Genomic DNA, 20,332 nt, shown 5'->3' with positions numbered 1-20,332 from the left:
CACAATATATTGTTAGCCGGGTATCGGCTAAGGGGATCGAGTTCCGCTTGCGAGCGAGAAAGGAGTGAATCAACACGTCCGATTTCCAATTTATATCTTTATTGAATAAATGGGCTTGTTCTACACGAGTTGTCTCTTCTTGTTGAGTTCCCGCCTTGCGGTTCGTTTTCAGGAAATCGTAGGTGTTTCGACGCGACTGCTAGCTGTTCTTCGACCGACTGCCGGGCATGCCAATTCGGCGGTCTTTTATAGTCTTGCGACCGAGTCTTGTTGCTAACTCGGGACTTCCGAGTTAGCGCGGAATTCTCGTTGCCGACGCCTCGCGATGGCCTTCGCGTCAGCGATTTCGGTCGCTCCGGAATCCGCGCTCCGGGTTCCGGTGTCGACTTGCATCGGATGATCGCTCGTCCGATGCAATCGTCAGGAGTTTCGGCGGAAGTCATATTCGACTTCTGTCGCTACCTATCGAATTACCTAATCGTTGCGCGCTCGCAACATCCCTCCCCCCGCGGAAAAAGAAAAACGTAGTTTTTCGTTTATTTATGTGCGTTTTTCTTTCCCTTGAGGGGTTACAATCTAAGTGTCTTATGCTATTTTACATGATTGTTTTTGTATTATAAATTTTTTAGTGGTCCCTTCTTTTCTTTATTACATAGATGATTACAGCTATGATACTTATTACTATTATAATTGTGACTGTGGAGCCTACGGGATATATAATATTTTTATTCGTGAAAATGTTCGGTTGGTTATTTTCCATTTCCTTTTGGATTTCTTCTAAACTTAAACTTAGTTTCATTAATTCTGTTGGATCTTTGATTATTGGTTCCAGTTTTATTTCTTTATCAGATTCTATTTTATTATTTACCGTTATACTTTTTTCTATGATGTCTGTTATATTAAACTCTGGTAAATACATTTTTACATATTTATTGTAAACTCGTTTTGTTGTCTCTAAATATATATCTGGTGTAGTTAGTTTACAACTGTCGCGTAATGTTATTTTTCCGGTTTTCTCTATTTTTATTTTAATTTCCGGCAATTCGTTACATTGAATTACTATGTCAATTGTCTTTGGGGTGGAAAATAACCATGTCTGAGGCTCGGATACTGCAATCCAGAATGTTACATTTGATATAATGTGACGTTGCTTACGATTTTCTATATGTGTAGACGTTTTTACAAAGAGCTGTATTTCGGTCGGCGCATTCGCAGTTATAAAATAGACAGGGAGATTCTGAGCGCAGGTGAACTTAGTATTTTCTTGTGTACATTTATTTAAATCGTTTTCCTTTAATATTACATAGCTGTGATTATCTCGATTTATCCCTAATAGGGTGTGAGAGGGTTCTAGGAAGGTGAAAACGTTGTGGCTATTGTGTACTGGTACAGGTGTGATCTTTATTATTTCATATATTGGATACGCTATTAATGGGAACGCTAGGATAGTGTATATGTTCGAATTATCATAATACGCGTTTACATCTAGGTATTTTTGGATGGAGTTCCAGTTTTCGGCTTGTATTTTAAATGGGAAGTTTAATCTTCTATCTATATGTGAGGTCGCTTCTCTTAGTTCTACGATTATTTTTTCGGTTGGGAGTACACGCGTTAATAAAATATTGTGTTTTGCGTGAGTCAGGTAATCTGTAATGTCATTTATGTCTGTTGTGAGGTCATTTAAAATAGCAGTTAATACTAGTAGTTGTTCGTCTATTCCCTCTCGGTATATGAGCTGTTCCTCTAGTTTTCTCGTAACGTTAGCCATTAAATTTTCATTATATGTAAGTGTTTGTTCTAGTTTTTCCATATGACCTATGGTAGCATTAATGATTTTTAATTGATTTTTTGCTGCGTGCTGCAACGTTTGTTGCTGATTATTTAGTAATTGTATTTGTTCGTTTATTATTTTCGCGTCTTCAGCGTCCATAGTGCCAAATAATGTTTTACTTATTTGACCTACAGCGTCGATCAGGCCTCGTTTAATTACTGGTGATCGGTAGATGGTTCGTAGTTGCTCTAGGTTGCGTGTCGTTTTACTATTCTCTCGTTTAATGGTCTGGAGAGTGATTTGGCATGTGTTTTTGACGCTTCTGATGGCATGGTTGCAGATTTCTTCGATGCGCGCTAAATTTTTCTGGAATTGTTGATGTCTTATGTTTAAGGCGGTTACGTCTATGCGTATTGCCATTTTCCATGTTGCCTTCGTTTGCTGTAGTTGTCCGATTTTCTCATAATATATGCCGGGTTCGGCAGTGAACGCAGTCATCTCGTACGGTCGTTGCTCTGATCTTGTTTCATTTGCGAGGTGTAGGATGATAGTTAGCCTGTAATATGAATAAGTTCTTGGAGATATTCTTTTTATCTTTTACTTTATGCTGACTTAATCCGTCAGCGAGAGTCGTTTCTTTCAAGTAGCGCGTTTCGCGTTAGTCCACTGCTGCCTTTCGAGTGGTACTTAACGTTTGCATTGTGAAATAAAAAAAAATGAGGTGCTTTAGATGCGACAGGTATTTCGCGCCTTCGACGTGCGATGCGTGCCTACGCACGTATTGGCTGGGAGTAGCTCGAGCTCCTCGAGCTTCCGGCGCCCCTGCGAGGGAACTGGAGTCGCCAGACTCGCCTCCTCCGCCCTATGAGGATGCGATTCAGCAGGGCATGCGGGTGGCTCAGGCTTCCCGCGCCCTTCCGCCTCCTTCATATATCGAGGCGATTCGGGAGGAAGTGCCCCCCCTGCGGGTATTTGTGAATGTGAACACGGGAGCGCGGGAGGTCACCCGTGGATTTCGACGAATTTTAACCACTAGGTGAGTACTTGTTAAATTTCTCTTTCTTTTTTTTTTTTTTTTTTTTTTTTTTTTGCTTTACCCGTGTGCTTTTTATTCTTCGACTAACGCTTTCAATCGGTTCGCGTGAACACGTAGCGTCTTCCGTTTAATTTTGATTGTGTAATTTACGTCGTTGTGCTTTTCCAAAATTACATACGGTCCTAACCATTGCGAGTCGAGCTTCTTTGAGCGGCCTCGTCGTATTGTTTCGTCATAAAGTAGTACTTTATCGCCTACTTTGAAGGTTGCCTTTTTGCTTTTTTTATCGTATTGTAATTTTGATTTTGCTTTTTCATCTTTCGTGTTTTCTTTCGCGATTTGATTCGCTGCACGGATCCGTTCTCGTAGTTCTTTTGCATAATCTTCATATGAATATGTCAATTTCGGCGGTTTTGTTAAGGCCGTCGGTAGGTCAGGTCGGTGCCCGTAGACCAATTCGAAAGGCGTGAAGTATTGTATGTAAACATCGCATAAGGAAGCCATTCGTCCCAGTCAGTTTGATCTTGATTTATATAATGTCTCAAGTATTCGGCGAGAGTACGATGCGATCTCTCTAGTGCCCCATTACTCTCAGGGTGATACGCCGTTGTTTGAATCTTCTCGATTTTCAATAATTTGCACGTATTTTTGAACATTTCGCTTGTAAAGTTCGTGCCCTGATCCGTGAGAATTTTCTCCGGAATTCCGTGTTCTAACACGATTTTTGTTACGAATTCTTTGGCGATGGTTTTGGCTTCCTGATTTTCAATCGGTATCGCCTTACTAAATTTTGTTAAATTATCCTGAAACGTCAGAATGTATTTGTTTCCTTGATTTGTAATTGTTAACGGACCGACGATGTCGAGAGCGCATTTTTCAAATGGTCGTTCTGGCGTGTCCGTGATGACCATTGGCATCTTCGTTTTTCTGCTTAGTTTATTTTTCTGGCAGTATTCGCATCTGCCGATGTAAGTCTCGACATCTTTTGTTATACCTTTCCAATCGTGTTGTAGTCGGATTCGGTCTAAAGTGCGTGTGACTCCTTGGTGCCCTCCGATAGGCGAGTCGTGATACTCGTATAGTATCTGTTTCTTTTCCTCCTCCGAGTATTCTCGGGGCGCATGTTCTTCTTCTTGCTGTATCGTGTGCACAGCTGACGCCTCTGTTATTGGGTTACGGCTCAATGCGTCGGCGTTTAGGTTGCTCTTCCCTGACTTGTGTATGATTTCATAATCATACTCCTCTAATTTGAGCCTCCATCTAATTAATCTTGAACCGGGGTCGGTAACATTGAATAACCAGATCAATGGTTTGTGATCGGTTATTATTTTAAATCTAACGCCATAAAGATAGGGTCGAAAATGCTTGACTGCCCACACGATGGCTAGCAGTTCTTTCTCCGTCGTATTATAATTCTGTTCCGCTTTGCATAATACGCGGCTGGCGTACGCTATCGGTCGGTCTTGGCCGACTACTCCCTGTGAGAGGATAGCTCCTATAGCGAAATCTGACGCGTCTGTCGTCACGATAAATTCCTTATTAAAGTCGGGATAATTTAACACCGGCGCGGTTGTTAATTTTTCCTTTAATAATTCAAACGCGTTTTGCTGCTCTATTGACCAAATAAATTTTTCCCCTTTCCTAGTGAGCTTGGTCAGTGGCTTGGCTAGTTTCGAAAAATTTTCGATGAATTTTCGGTAGTACCCGGCTAGGCCTATGAACGACTGAATGTCTTTCAGTTTTTTAGGAGTCGGAAACTCTTTGACAGCTATTAATTTCGACGGGTCCGGCGAGATTCCGTTTTCCGAAATCACGTGACCCAGGTACACGACTTCTTTACGTAGAAATGCACATTTGCTCGGTTTCAACTTTAAGTTGTATTTTCGAAGCCTGAGTAGCACGTCTATTATTCTTCTGATATGTTCCGTTAGCGTCGCCCCGTATATGACGATGTCGTCGATATACACGAAACATCTCAGCCCTAGCAGGCCGGCCAGCACCGCGTACATTAGCCGCTGAAATGCTGCCGGTGCGTTTTTCAGACCAAAAGGCATGCGATTAAATTCAAAGTGCCCATCCGGAGTGGAGAAGGCTGTTTTGCCTTTGTGGTCTTTATGCATGGGGATTTGGTGATACCCCGAGGCCAAATCTAAAACGGTAAAATATTTCGCGTTACCTAATTGGTCTAATATGTCGGTTATGTTCGGCATGGGGAAAGAATCTCCCATGGTGAGATCATTCATTTTCCGAAAATCAATAACCACGCGAAATTGCACTTTTCCGGATGCGTCCGGTTTTTTAAGAACGACTATTATTGGTGCGTTCCAGTGACTCGTGCTCGGGCTGATTATGCCGTCTTCGAGCATCTTTTCTATTTGCTTTTTCACTTCGGCCTTATGCTTCTCGGGTAACCGATATGGTTTCACATTCACGGGCGCGCTACCTGGCCGGATATTTATCTCGTGCTCTATTGCGGTAGTCGCGCTTAAATGGTCGCCGTCTATATAGAACACATCAAAGTAATCATCGCAAATTTGTTCTACGGCTGCTCGCTCTTCGGCGTTCAAGTGATCGAGCTGTACTTGCTCGCGTACTTTCTTTTGTCGTTCGGCGATGGTCTCGCGCTCGTCGCTCGAGCGTAACGAGAGAACGTCCGCGGTGTCGGGCGGCGGCAGGTCTTCTAAAGTTACATGTGGAGTGAGTATCTCCACGGGCTTGTCCGTCACATTCAATACGCTAATCGGACATTTAAATCCGACGGGCTGCACTAGGCAATGCCCGATAAAGACCCCTGGGACGGGTTCGCCGCTCCGCACAATGCCGACACGATTATGATCGGTGACGGCTTCCACGATTGTTTCGCTATGTGGCGGAAGTTTTACCTTGCGAAAAGGTCGGAGCTTAAAGGAAGCTGAGCCGATTTTTAATCGCTTTTTCGAATTTGAAATATCCGCTTTGTGTTTTGAGAGGAAGTCGTTTCCTAAAATGCCTTCATATTCCATGGGAAAATTATCTTTCACCACGTACATCGTGTGGCGAATTTTTTTATCTCCGAGATTCACAGTGGCTTTTATCTTCCCTATCGTGTGAATCTGGTGTCCGGTCACGCCGACTAGCGCTAACCGTTCTTCCTTCACCATCGCTTTCGCTTTCAAATTTCCCACTTTTATTAACGTGAGTGTTGCGCCTGAATCTAATAACAGGTCCATTTCTCCTTTCTCTGCCTCCTGTACGGGCAGCGTCACTAAGTCTAGCGGGCCTTCCTCGTGCTTCTTGCTTATCTGTGCAACACGATATGTCTCGGCGGCGCGCGCCTTATTCCTTTTAGGCTTCTCATCCTCCTCGCTGCTGCTGCGAGAGGATGTTTCCTCGCTAGATTCTTGTGTCCTTGTCTTTCTGACAGTACTCACGGGCGTTTTCTTAACTGCTTCCGTTTTCGTTCGGCGCGGTCGCTCGGGTTTTGGTCGCCCGTTTAACGACCAGCATTCGTCGCGTTTATGCCCTGCCTTTTTACAATATGAACACTCTATTGTGTTAATGCCGCTAGGCTTCTCGGGTTTCGGTAACGCGTATCTGTTTGCTTGTCGGCCCGTACGGCAATCTCGCGCGTAATGACCGTTCTTTCCGCACTTGTGACATTGTCCTACGGTATTTCCCGCGCCTCGCGTATTCGCGGCGGGGTATTTATTTTTTGCCGTTGCCTGTGCGCTACGCGGGGAGGGGCCTCTAACCTTTTCCTCCGCGCTGGCGCCGGTTATCGCTTCTTGCAAGCTTTGGTATCGCTGTGCTCTTACTAATAGCTTTATATCATCGTGCAATCCGATTTGAAAATTATGCAGCGCTTGAGTTTTAATGTTTTCGAGGATGGCCTTCTGCTGTTCCTGCGTGTGGCCTTTACCCTCTTCCATTGCTTCATACAATTCGCGCGCTAATTTCTCGACGCGCCTACCGAATTCTTGTGCGCTTTCGCCGGGCTTTTGCGCTAGCGAATTAAATTCCAGCTGCAAGTGCGTCGTGCAGCGTTTTCCTAAATATTCTGTCTCGAGTTCGCGCTTTAATTGATCAAAATCGCGGATATCGCGCGTGTCGAAATCTGTCATAGCCTTCCCTTTAAATTTCGTACAAAGAATAGCTTCGAGTAGCATTGACTCGTTGGTCGGCTGTATACTTTTCATAGCATACGTGCTAGCGTTTATGAACTCTCGGACGCGTTCTCGCGAATCTCCATTGATCTCGGGTATCATTGCTCGCGCTTCTTTAAGGCTGAGGTACCCGGTAACTAGACCCGGTTGGTTCCGGACGTCGCTACGCGTTCGTCCGTATGTGATATCCAGCGGGCCTTGGCTGTGCACGCGACTGTCTCGCGCGTCGGAATCGTATGGGGCGGATTCCATCCGGCCTACGCGGTTCCGCAATTCGCGAAAAGCGCGAAGGAGTTCGGCTGATCGGTCAAATTCCGTAGCCTCGATGCGGTCCATGCGTTCTTGCATGTCGCGCATTAGATTAATTAAATCGGTAATTACAACGTCCTGGGCTCTCAACTCGGATCGCGTCGGCTCTGGGGCCTGAGGTCGCCTGGCGGGCGGCCCATTTTGCGCCATTTCGGTGGCGGCCTGTTCGGACACTCTAGATGGGTCCGGATTTTCCTCGCGGTTCTCGCGGCTTGGAGTCGCGTTTCCTGTCTGACTCATTTTGAGAGCTTTAGGCGTATAGTCCTCCTCGTTAGGATCAAATACGTCGGTGTCGTGTGAAGTGAGGGAAAATTCTCCTCGTTGTGACACGTGGCTCGGCGTGACGTCGGAGACGTCTGTCAGTGAGTCTGTCGGAGTCGGTCGCTCTGTATTATTATCGCGGTGTTCGCGTTCGCCTGTTACGCTTACGTCTACTTCGTCGAACGGAAACTCGCGTTCTATGACAACGTTCGGAGATAGTACGGGCGTCTCTTCCTCGGCAAAACGCGAATCTAAATTTTGTCGAACTTGATCTAATCCGTCTTGCTCAGCGGGCCGGTCTAACCCTTCGCTTTCAGCGGGCCGGTTTACCCCTTCGCTTTCAGCGGGCCGGTTTAACCCTTCGCTTTCGGATCGCGTCGCACTCACCGGGTTAACTAGATTACGCGAAGCGCGGTGCGCGGACTCGCTATGGACGAACGACGTTTGTCGGACGGGCGTCTGTTGGTTCGGGTCGTCCGACATCTACTTAGCGCTCGCGGATATAATAATTTTCGCACTTACAATATCGCCGCGAATCGCATGTTGCTGCCTGTCTGCATCGCCTGGTCGTCGGGCCGCTTCGCTGCTTGGCTGCGTCCCTGTCGTCGCTGCGTCCCTGTTGCGCTGCTATGCTGCTTCGCTGTGTCCCTGCGTCGTCGCTCGGGCCGGTGATGCCGTGCGGTAGGTCGTGGCCGTCTCAGGTGTCACTTCTGCACTCGCGGCTGCTACCGTCTCTTAGCTCGCGTCTTATCTGACTTTTCCTTTCCGGGATGCGTTGCCTCCCTTATTAATTGAACTTGGTCTGTTTCAGACGTGAGATGGCGATGTGGGCTGGTCCTTCCTCGCAAGATGGCTGAAACTATCCCACCGCTGCCACCAAATTGTTAGCCGGGTATCGGCTAAGGGGATCGAGTTCCGCTTGCGAGCGAGAAAGGAGTGAATCAACACGTCCGATTTCCAATTTATATCTTTATTGAATAAATGGGCTTGTTCTACACGGGTCGTCTCTTCTTGTTGAGTTCCCGCCTTGCGGTTCGTTTTCAGGAAATCGTAGGTGTTTCGACGCGACTGCTAGCTGTTCTTCGACCGACTGCCGGGCATGCCAATTCGGCGGTCTTTTATAGTCTTGCGACCGAGTCTTGTTGCTAACTCGGGACTTCCGAGTTAGCGCGGAATTCTCGTTGCCGACGCCTCGCGATGGCCTTCGCGTCAGCGATTTCGGTCGCTCCGGAATCCGCGCTCCGGGTTCCGGTGTCGACTTGCATCGGATGATCGCTCGTCCGATGCAATCGTCAGGAGTTTCGGCGGAAGTCATATTCGACTTCTGTCGCTACCTATCGAATTACCTAATCGTTGCGCGCTCGCAACAATATATTGATCCGGTCAAGGATCATTCAAGGATTCCTCACATATAAAGTCTTTGGTATATTCTATGGAATATATGCGATATATTCCAAAATCTAAATTTCATAACATGTTGAAACTATTATATTTTTCTATATATATTATATTAATATATAATGACATTTTTCTTATTTGGTTAATAAACATTTTTGGTTAATAAACAGCTTTTTATCACAATATATATTGATCCGGTCAAGGATCATTCAAGGATTCCTCACATATAAAGTCTTTGGTATATTCTATGGAATATATGCGATATATTCCAAAATCTAAATTTCATATTGGCTGGTGGCTTCCACATTCTTCAATTTAAATAAATTTACTGTAGTTGTATAATTAAATATAGGCTGTACTTGCACATATGTATTGAAATATAGGCTCTACGTATGATCGGAACTTTGTATATGTTATATGTTATATGTTATATATATATGTTATATATATATATATGTTATGTTATATGTTATATGTTATATATATATGTTATGTTATATTTTATATGTTATACATAAGATATAAGCACAACAATTTGAGGACTTTCTAAGAGAATTAAAGCTCATCAAATGCCGGCGCTCTAAAGCTTAAAAAATAAAAAAATAACGTTTTTCACTTGCGGTTGAATAAACTAGAAAAACAGCTTTTAAGCGTTGACAATAAAATGATTAAAATTTCAGAGGTTATAAAATAGTACGAGCCATAACAAAATATTATTGCAAATTTTTTAAGCCTTAAAATTAAAATAAACCTTTAAATACGTATGATGTATTTTCTTTCACAGTTTGCAATCATCTGTAGACAGTTTAATGTTCTAGGCGGCCACCAGCACTGTGAGTCATCTTTTTAAATCCATGTTATTGGTATTTCTGAATATGTTAGGTCTGCGAGGAACTGTACAACCGCATAATTCCACATTCTTGCCTTTTGTTTATTTTCACACGACATTGTTCCTTTTGCGATCTGTAATAAAGATTATAATATTTACATTAATATATATAACATCCACCAAAAATTAAGGTCTTACTAAACACTTTTACACCGAAATACCAACCTTTTGTTAACCTTCAGAACTTAATATATCAAAATTTGCACGATATTTATCATAAAAAACGAAAGTTCAAAGTAAAGTACAAAATTATTGCGAAGTTAACATTAAAACATATTAAAATAAACTTGTACTGCACCTAATTATTAGTAAGAAGAAGCGGTATTGTAACATAAGAATCAACTTCATCGAGATATTTCACTTTAAAACATTTCTTTTGTATTCGTGTTACTGGAATTGTTATAATGTCAAATGTAGTAGTGTTTGATAATAAAAATATGCCAAGCTTTCTCGAATCGCACGGTGCAGTAAAAAAGGATTTCGGATTTATAAAACGTTTTACACGGGTACATAACACCCGATTTTGTTCAAATATATCTAAAATAAAAACGATAGGGTTGTCATCGAGAAAAGCACAATTGTCACTTTTATTTATTCCAATCTTGAAACATTTAAACTGTAGATAAGAAATGTCCTTATTATCTGATCGATGTTTATAAACTACAATTGGATATTGCATCGTGTGATTGAGCGGCTGGATTGGTACTTGTAATTCTTCAAAGATTCGATTTGATAATTCTTGTAATGGTTTTCCAGATTGATGTAACTTTTTTTTAATTTTTTGCATATGATTTTCAAATTTAAAGCAGCTAAAATTGTCTAAACAACCAAAAGTTTTTACGTCGTTGGCAAGATGAACGAGATTATGCCCTATTGTCTCGTCCGGATGGAATAATTATGTAGTCGTGCTCCTGCATGCATCTAGACAACAGCGTTTAAAGCATTGCCCTAAAATGCAAAAAGCAAGCGTGCGCCTGCGCCTTTTCAGCGCCCTCCGCGCGGCCCGCGCCTCTGGGCGCCGCGCGCGCCCGTTCTTCATTGTGTTCTGTTCGTTTGTCCAGACAACACGCACTTTTCCTATCTTCAGGATTTTCATCGTTTTGGATGCCGAACATAAGGATCGAAAGGGTAGCTCTCCCTCGAAACACTCGAGAGGAGACATAATTTATCGTAAGCACCGTTTTGCGAGCCTATTCTCCCGTGAGACGATCCCGAGATTTCTTGCGACGTAAGGGATACATCGTGCAGCTATTTTGCGGACAGCAAGCAGACATCGAGGGACTCACCCGCTCGAGGCTCTTTTTCCAGGAACAGCTGTTCTCAGATTCCTGAGCATACTTGTAGACTTATCGCCTACCGGACTGACACGCATAACCTCCAAGACCCTGCCCAAGAGGTTAGGTCGCCCGCAACGGGCGCTTCGCGAGGTTTTAACACGAGGTTTTAATTTTGGTCTCCAGGCAACACCTGCCTTCGAGAAATTAGCAAGCACTGAAGGACAGACGGTCGCATAAGCGGCCGGGGCGTTGTACCAGGTATGTCTTCTTGTCGACCCACATTCCGTGGCAAAGAGAGGACATAACCGATTTTTTCCTTCTGTCTCGCCTTCTCCGTTACAGTGGCTTATGCCCATTAACGTCGGCGACGTCTCTCTACAGCTCTTGGTATGCATTTTTTGCTGTTAACAAGAAGAGTATCTATCACTCAAGTGGCTGCCTGCCTCAATGCCCTCGGCTCTGGCAGGCCAAACCTGCTACAACCGGAAATCCTGCGCGACCTTAAGATCGATGCAGACTTTCTCGGGCGCTAGACGCCGCCGGCAGTAGTGCTCGGACGCTCGCCTAATCTAAGGCGCACGGATACCCTCGGCAATGACTCAGTCGCTCGTCGACTCCAAGGCGCAGGGACGCCATCGGCAGTGGTGCACATTCGCCCCCCGACTTCCTTGGCGCATAGACGCCCATCGGCTCACCGATCAGCCTTATATTCTTCAGAGGGCATACACACACTGTTTCTTCCTAGCTAGAAGCGTTTTACCAAGTCTTCCTTTAACATTCCATAGGTAAAAAGGCCATGGAGACATCAGGGAGACCCTTAAAGCAGCACGGGCATATGAAAAGATAGGGCGCGAGATTTCTAATTCCTCAGCCCTGGTGAGTAAAGGGACCTAACAGCCTGTCCGTCAGCAGGCGCCGCAGCGCTGTTTTCATTCTCTAAACCGCAGCTTCCGAGAAACCGGAAAGCTCCTGGTTTTTCCATTAAGGGCTCCCTGAACTCGGACTCTTTACCGAGCCATCGTCCTCACTCTCGGTCCCGGCTACAACACCATCGTTAGACACCGTAAGTACCGCCGAGCGCCTCCACAGCTACACGAGGTTATCACCCTCTTATTACATTTTGCCTTCATCGAGAGCCGCCTTGAGAGAAATGGAACTTTCACAGGCCACCGCAAAATTCCTTGATTTAGAGGTTAAATGCCTCTTGCGTAAAAGAGCCATCTAGGCGGTCGAACTCTACGCTGAACAAACCTTATCCTCGTTCTTTCTTGTAGAAAAAGTAGCGTCAGACTCATTGAGGTCGAGCAGCAAGGCGCCGGTATACCACGTGAATGGATAACCAGTTTGATAACCAGTTGAGAGAGTAGTAGATTGCTTGGAGCAAACGCGCAGTGAATATACGCGCAGAATTAAATATACTCTTTGAACCATCAGGCGGTAAGCGACTTTATAATAATTTTACGTGAATTAATCACGTTTAATGAGCCGCCGCATTTTAAATTGGAGGATTGGCGGACAGTAGTTCGCCTCATGTTACCGGGATGGCTAATGGCCACTGTAGATCTGGAGGACGCGTACTTGCTGGTTCCAAACCAGGCTCTGCTACCAAAACTATTCCAGGTCTTATTCACAACCATCGAATAACTGTAAATTTTTAGGACTCGTTCCAATGCCGCCGGTCAAGATATCTCGATACCTACTTGCCGTCGGAAAAAATTATTATAATTTAACAACAAGGACTTCTATATACAAAAATTTTAGAATGACAAAAATTTCTTAGCTCTCAATATGAGCACCGATAATTTTTTCGATAACTAGGGAGATTCCACCATACGTAGTACATACGTAATATGTGAATTTATTCACGGGGATTACCATACGTGAAATAACATGCGATTTCGAGTTCAATTACGAAATGTAATAGCAGAACAATTTACGCGATTGTGTAACGTGATCGCGGCCGTAGCAGCCGAAAGTAGTCTGCCATGTCAGAACTTTAAGCACTCGAATTCATCATATCTCCTATCAGACCTTGCAGGGTGGATCAATTTCTTTTTAAGCCCCAGTCAATCTATTCAGATTGGTTCCAGCAAATTCATTCGAGAAATTTTTTCAGATGCTTCTTTGAACGATTGGGGAACTTCGTGCGGCGAGTTGCGTACACACGGCTGGTCGCCGGTAGACGAGGGAGCTCCTCACGGTATCGCAGCTGAACTTAAAGCAGTTTTCTACACCCTTTGCGGCTTCGCAGCGGATCTCCGATTGCGACATTTTGCTTCGTTTTGCCAACGCAACCACTTTAGCTTACATCAATAAGCTTATCATTATTCAGTCTCCACATCATTCTGAAATTTCAAGACAAGTTTGGCGTTGGTACGAAAGTCAAAATACTTTAGCTTTTTGCTTTATATATTTTCTCTAGTGAGAATTTCATCTAACGCTGAATCTCGAATCGCAGTTACTGAGGGGCCCCCACCTATCGATAATTCTCAGCGAGTGGCCAGGACTTTTGGTCCACTCAATGTGGACCTTTGTTACGTCTCTACTTAATACCAAATGCGATTTCTCTGTTTCAGGGTCCCTAGATCCGGGACCTATAACAATATATGCGCGCACTTTCTCAGAGGAAAGACTGAATTTCTACGCGTTTACACTCTTTTGCTGGTTAAAACGCGTATTGAAAAAGATAATGGACGAGGGCGCAACGGAAACTTTGGTGACGCCAGGGTGGTTTCCCCAAACATGCTTTCCATTGTTTCAACACCCCTTGATATCTAACCTGTTAATTCTTCCTCTCAATTACTCTCTGCTTTCTTTACCTTTCAGAAACCAATATCCAGCGTGGAACACTCCCTCCCTAATAACCGGGAAGGTATCAGAGAATCTCTCAGGGCCTAATACCATCAGTAGCCATACCAACGATGCTACAGTCAACTATCAAGCAATACCCTCGCCCTCGCCACCTCTGGTGAGATGTCTGTTATCGCCATCAGCTATCTTTGTATTCTCCAACGATTCCTCAAACGCTAGATTCTCTAGCTCAGAAACTTAGCCTCTCCGCCGCTTATTCCAGTCTAAATACGAGTTAATTTCGCAGAACGAAATCGGCTAACGTCCGGCGGTTAAGCGTTTCTGCAAAGGTGTTGCAACGCACAATCCGCCGCAGTCTCGTTATGACCACGTCTAGAATCCGGCTCCGGTGATCGTCAAATGATCTTCTATTTATCCATATTTACGTCCTTTGATTGTCGTTACCAAGAAACTTATTCTACTTTTTGTTCTCGCTGCGGGTCAGCGTGTATTTACACTCTCTTCCCTTCGAATTTCTCAGATCTCTATTAATGATAAATTGATATTACGGATTCCCGATCGAATCAAGACAGTACCGGACCGTGCTCAACCCCCTCTCTGTCCTTCTCGTCTCCAGGACCACGAGAATCTTTGTATCATTTGCCTAACAGAATATTACATAAATAGAACTAAGGATCCATGGCCATCGGAATGTGATTTCCTTTTTTTTTTATCTCTCTTGCTAGGCCATATAAAGCTATCACGGCTTAAACTACAAGCAGTTGGTTTCGACAGAGCGTAGATAAATGCGGAATAGATACTACTATTTTCTCAGCTCACAATACGCGTCACGCGTCAACATTAAAAGTTGCTAAAAGGGGGATTTTCGCTCGACCGAATCAGGTACGCGGCAGGTTGGACCAGTGAATCCTATCATTTTTTTCGCAATCCTTTACAATAGGCCATTAATCCAGGGGATTTCAGTACCGCGGTCTTTCTATCACAATGGTCTAATTTATATCCTCTAGCGCATAACTTAATTAAAAAAAAAAAAAACAATTGTTACTTTCCAGCCAGAATGCTGATGTCGTTTCGACATCTAACCGACGTCTATAGACACGTCATTTCTCGCTGGGTTACGGCATCCTAATGTAACAGACTTATTAATTATTAATTATTTTTTATATATTTATGCGTTGCCCATTTTACGTCATCAACATTAGAATGTGAATAATATTCTTGTTATGTTTCAATATTTGGCTAACAAATCGCGAACATAATTTGAACAACTACATAATTATTCCATCCGGACGAGACAATAGGGCATAATTGCAAGATTAAACGAACTTACCAAGTGAAGTTCGATTTTATTTATGCCCTATGTCTCGTCCGGATGGACGCCCACCCTTTTAGTGTTTTTTCCCTCCCTGATATTTCGCGATTTGTCTTCTCTGAACTTATGAAGAACGGGCGCGCGCGGCGCCCAGAGGCGCGGGCCGCGCGGAGGGCGCTGAAAAGGCGCAGGCGCACGCTTGCTTTTTGCATTTTAGGGCAATGCTTTAAACGCTGTTGTCTAGGTGCATGCAGGAGCACGACTACATAATTATTCCATCCGGACGAGACATAGGGCATAATTAAGATCGAACTTCACTTGGTAAGTTCGTTTAATCTTACAATTATGAACATTGTATGACAAATATTCATTACCATAAATATTTCCATAATTGGAAACAAACCATACTAATAAAGAATTCGCATAAGCATTAAATGATGTACATAACTGCGGATCGCTTAATATCCTTATTGCAACACTAAGAGAGACAAAATGATCATAAAGTATCGGTCGCATTATTGATTTCATAATAACAATTCCAGTATACAGTAAGAATTGACGAAACTCTGTAGCTTTCCATCTGTCCAGATCATGTAAACTTCTTGGTTTTCTGGCAAATTCAGATGGAATGCAGGACTTAATTGCAATTAGATAATTCGAAACTGAATTTACACCTTCTGCTGACAATCTAATATTTTTGTTGCCTTTAACCCATAATTGCAGCAATCTTTTCATAACGCCTAAACAAACTAGATGCATATAATCTAGTGCAATTTGTAAAACCATATCAATTAATAATTTTTCTAATATAGAATTACCTATGTAATGTTCAATTTGAATTCGATTTCTAAATGTTTTGTTTGTACGTAAAGTACAATCAATTTCAGGAAAAATGACTTTATTGTGGAAAAAATCGCCTTCTTGTACACATCTAGAACATGAAAAATATCCAGTATGACTTTTGATATATGTAATAAATGATCTAGCCGGAGCGTCACATACTATTGCATTAATAACAACCGTATATGTTTCATTGTAAACAGTTATACCACGTTAAGAAAGTTCAATAAATTTATTTACAAAATCAGTTAAAAATTCGTTAGCATCACTAGGCTTGCGCATACCATGATATACTCCAATTACGAAAGACACTGTATAAACATCAATTTCCTCAATAGATGCCATAATAGGCCAAAATTGACTGCCAGAACTCTTGGACAGTGGCAAACCGTCTACATTTACATTTAATTTTATTTCCTTTGTTTTCAAAAATTTGTGATATATTTTTATGGATCACTCCAGAGCAAAAGAAAGGCCAAAGTGTATGTAGTGACCATTACCTATAACCTTTACGGACCTTTACATTTCGTGGGGTTTGAAGTAAAACTCTAACATCACTAGGTAATTCTACATAACCGTGTTTTCTTAGAATCAAAAGTAATTTGTTAGCAGTGTTATGTGAAATATTATCTTCCATTATTAATCTTTGTAAATCTGTTCGTAAAGTCGTTTCATCCATACAATCTATGACATCTTCCAATGTCACAGGAGTGTCATTTTGTGACTCAATATGAGGTTCTTCATGTTTCCTTTCTACATGAGACTGTGATTCTAATAATGCATCTAATCCATTTAGATCTGTAACATTTCCATAAGAAATACAACCAATATTTACTGCTTCATCTACCGATTCATCTACCGCTTCATCTACCGCTTCATCTACCGCTTCAAGTACTGAAAGTGCTATGTTCCGAACAACTGATTGCAACAAAGAAGGATCTTCATGACAATGTAATTTATAATTTATTAACTGATTCTTTCGTGTCTTAGATAAATACCGTATATCCTTAGACATGATGCAGGCAAGTTGTGGTCATTCGTGGTACACGATCTCCCACGGACAAGCGCGGTCTTCTAAATGTATATCGTCGCGATCACGTCGCGATCGTGGCACGATGGAACTAGCGGAACTGCGGAAAGAGACCTATATTATAGTATGATATGCACAACGTGTTCTAACCTAGCTTCTAACGTATATGTATACATACCTTCAAATAGGTTATCTCTCGTACGAAGGCGAATCATAGGGACGTCCTCGACCGTCTCACGCCGGGCCGTCGCACGCACGAGACACCCGCGAACGCGGTTCACGATCTCTCACGGACGGGCGCGGTCTTCTAAATGAATATCGTCACGATCGTGGCACGATGGCACGAGCAGAAGCGGGAAAGATATCGCGAACTTGCGCGCGCCGCTATGGCGCATGCTATCGAAGTTATATAATTCCGGCGGTAACGAAACGGTTGTTGTATAACACGCATATATTGCAGTTGTATAATTGTGCATTTATTATAACATATGAATAACGGAGTAATATAATAGTTTTATAACCTAGTTATATAATATTAATACAGTAAAGTTATATAACTGTTATGCTACTACAGTATAACACCTGTTATATAATTACTCCCAGGTTATATATCAATTATATTTGGTGTTTGCTGGGTAGATAGCTTACATCAACCAAACACATAGTAAATCTTTTTCTTTCTTTATAATGGCACCTAGCCTCATCGGGACTAATGCGGCCAAATAGAAAACACATATTAATATATTAATGTAAGTTAACAAAGTCAGTTCCAAGCATACATATATAAAATAGAAATTTTATTGACAAATATTAATACATGAAAATAAAATAATGTCATACTAAATAAAGTTAAAAGTATACAATAATAAAAATATGCAATTTGTGTAAAACATAACAAAATGTCTTGACTCCTAATATTCCAATACCTAAAATATATTTATTAATTTCTTGTGTCCAACTCAATCATTAGTCCGTACTTCAGTTACTCGATCCACCTCAGTACGAACCAAAGAAAGAGTGGAAAAGAAAGTAACTTAATATTTACAGTTAAAACTTTAATATTTAATACTTATAACACCGTATGTAACTATGAAATCTATTTATTATAAACATAGCATGCAAACAGAAAATAAAGATAAAGAAAATTATAAGTTGTTATTACCATGACCATAAACTGTTATAACATAAACACGTGAAAGTATATGCTCGCAAATACAATGTCACAATCAGTCATACACTTAAGAAATATAAATTAGTAATGGTGTATAAAAATAAAACTATATATATATATATAGTTATATATATATTATATATAACTATATATATATATATATAGTTTTATTTTTATACACCATTACTAATTTATATTTCTTAAGTATATTATATATATTATATATATATATATATATATATATATATATATATATGTAGGTCTAGAGGTATGTTCCGGGACTGTTTACGTTTTTTGAAATGTACAGTCCTGGAATATAACGCATATATATGTAATCAGATTCAAAAAATTGTCCCGAAACGTGCCGTAGGACATGAATTTTTTCCAGGACAGTCCTGGAAACTGCCAAATGTCCTGGAATATACCGATGTAAAAAAATAAAAGTCCCGGAACATACTTCCGGACCTACATATATATATATATATATATATATATATATATTTACGGCAAACCGCATATATAACATCGTGTTATTTTTATAACCTATTTACGCAAACGTTACTTCTGTAGTAACTTACGATACGATAATTCCTCCGCGTAAACGGGAGATTTTATAGTAACTATTATGATCGGAAATCAAGAGCCACCGTTGAAAGTAGTGAAGGTTACGTTTTTCTGATTGAGAGACGACGACGTAGCTTAATATGAATTACTGTAAGTTACTACAGATGTACTCACTCGCGTAAACATATAGTTCGACAACTTTTACAAGACAGCATATACGTACGTGTGCAATTTTGGATATACCTTTCTTCTTTTAAAGATCTTCTCGACATCAGCTCTCTGTGGTTAATACTTTATATATTTCACTTACTACGTTTACGCGAGCGTTACTTCTGTAGTAAACTTACGATAATTCCTTCGCGTAAACGGGATTTTGTAGTAACCTACGATAATTTACTCCGCGTAAACGAGTGAATTATCGTAAGTTACTACAGAAATAACGCTCGCGTAAACATACAGTTTGACAACTTTTACAAGGCAGCATATACGTACGTGTTTGTACGATTTTGTAGGTACACCTTCCTTCTTAAAGATCTCTCGGCATTAGCTCTCTACGGCCAATACTTATATATATTTCACTATCTGTCACGACGCGGCAACGGTCACGACTATCACACACACTTATCCTTTTCTAGGTTGTAAAAAACTGTCACGCACTGCGACAGTGCACGAGTGCACTCTCGTGTCAAAAATGGGAAAGTGACACACCAGCCGCCATTTTTGTCCGACGTGGACGTTTCTTAAAAAAAAAATTTTCCACATTTGGACTTTGCATCGCAATATCTTCGCTCGTAGGGCACGTAACGGAAAAAAAGACTCTTATTTATAAATCAAACCCCAAGCTATCGATTGAACCTACTTAGAAATTGATCCGTTCACTTGTTATTGAGATCTCAAAATCTCGGATACTCGCAACTCATGCGTTCGCGTAAAAGAGTCACGGTGCGTCTCGCTTTGTAGTCCAGTCAAATTAGACAAAAAAAAGGTTTTTGCTCGGAAGTGAAGCGGTATCAATGAAACCTTTTTAGGGTTGTTGGGGGGATGTAGAAGAGCTTATTTCTGAGTTGTCGGGTTAATCGGACCGATGGGTTTTTAAGGGGGAGAGGGGGAATGAAAAATTTCGTTTTTTTGCAATAACTCGGAGAATTTTGACCGTACATGATTGACTAACCTTTCATTTTGTAGCTCTTTTAAAGCCCTACAATTTATTTCGTGATGACCCTAACTTAAAATCAATATTTGTCGAGTTCTAGCCGGTGAAAGTGGGAAAAAATGTATTTTGTCGCGGTTTTTTGCGTTTATCTCGTTTCCATTAATAGATAGAAATGTGCCGCCACTGACAAAGTTGTAGGGCTTGAAGAGACCTACAAAACGAGAGGTCAGTCGTTCATATTCGTTAAAAATTGAGCCCAGGAAAGCCTCTGGAAGTCGTGCTTTTAACGCGTGGCCGATCGCCGCCGGCGGCGACGATCGGCCACGCGACGCGACGGTGCGCATCGAGTCGAGTGCGCTCGGGACTCG

At 42.0% G+C, this 20,332-nt stretch overlaps 1 protein-coding gene and 1 long non-coding RNA gene across 2 annotated transcripts; one reads left to right on the top strand and one right to left on the bottom strand.

Annotated features, from left to right (window-relative positions):
* Window positions 1–10,104: 10,104 nt before the first annotated feature.
* On the bottom strand, window positions 10,105–17,061 carry LOC139812748 (uncharacterized). Its single transcript, XM_071777826.1, has 3 exons — window positions 17,045–17,061; window positions 15,548–16,137; window positions 10,105–10,676 (listed from the first exon to the last, which is right to left on the bottom strand). The coding sequence occupies exons 1-3, from the start codon at window positions 17,059–17,061 to the stop codon at window positions 10,105–10,107; spliced, it is 1,179 nt and encodes a 392-aa protein (XP_071633927.1).
* On the top strand, window positions 11,421–13,919 carry LOC139813099 (uncharacterized). The gene is made up of 3 exons (XR_011732037.1): window positions 11,421–11,959; window positions 12,031–12,146; window positions 12,358–13,919. It is a non-coding gene; the product is annotated as an uncharacterized lncRNA (long non-coding RNA).
* Window positions 17,062–20,332: the final 3,271 nt, after the last annotated feature.

Source organism: Temnothorax longispinosus, chromosome 5, assembly GCF_030848805.1.
Source record: "Temnothorax longispinosus isolate EJ_2023e chromosome 5, Tlon_JGU_v1, whole genome shotgun sequence".
NCBI lineage: Eukaryota > Metazoa > Arthropoda > Insecta > Hymenoptera > Formicidae > Temnothorax > Temnothorax longispinosus.
The sequence above is the reverse complement of the archived record's forward strand: the minus strand, read 5'-3'. Positions and strand labels throughout refer to the sequence as shown.

What these genes read in the sequence shown, in the direction of transcription:
- LOC139812748 (XM_071777826.1), bottom strand. An exon ending in GTCATACAATGTTCATAATT is followed by an intron (nt 10,677 to 15,547) that starts GTAAGATTAAAC and finishes ACGAGACAATAG; the next exon opens with GGCATAATCTCGTTCATCTT.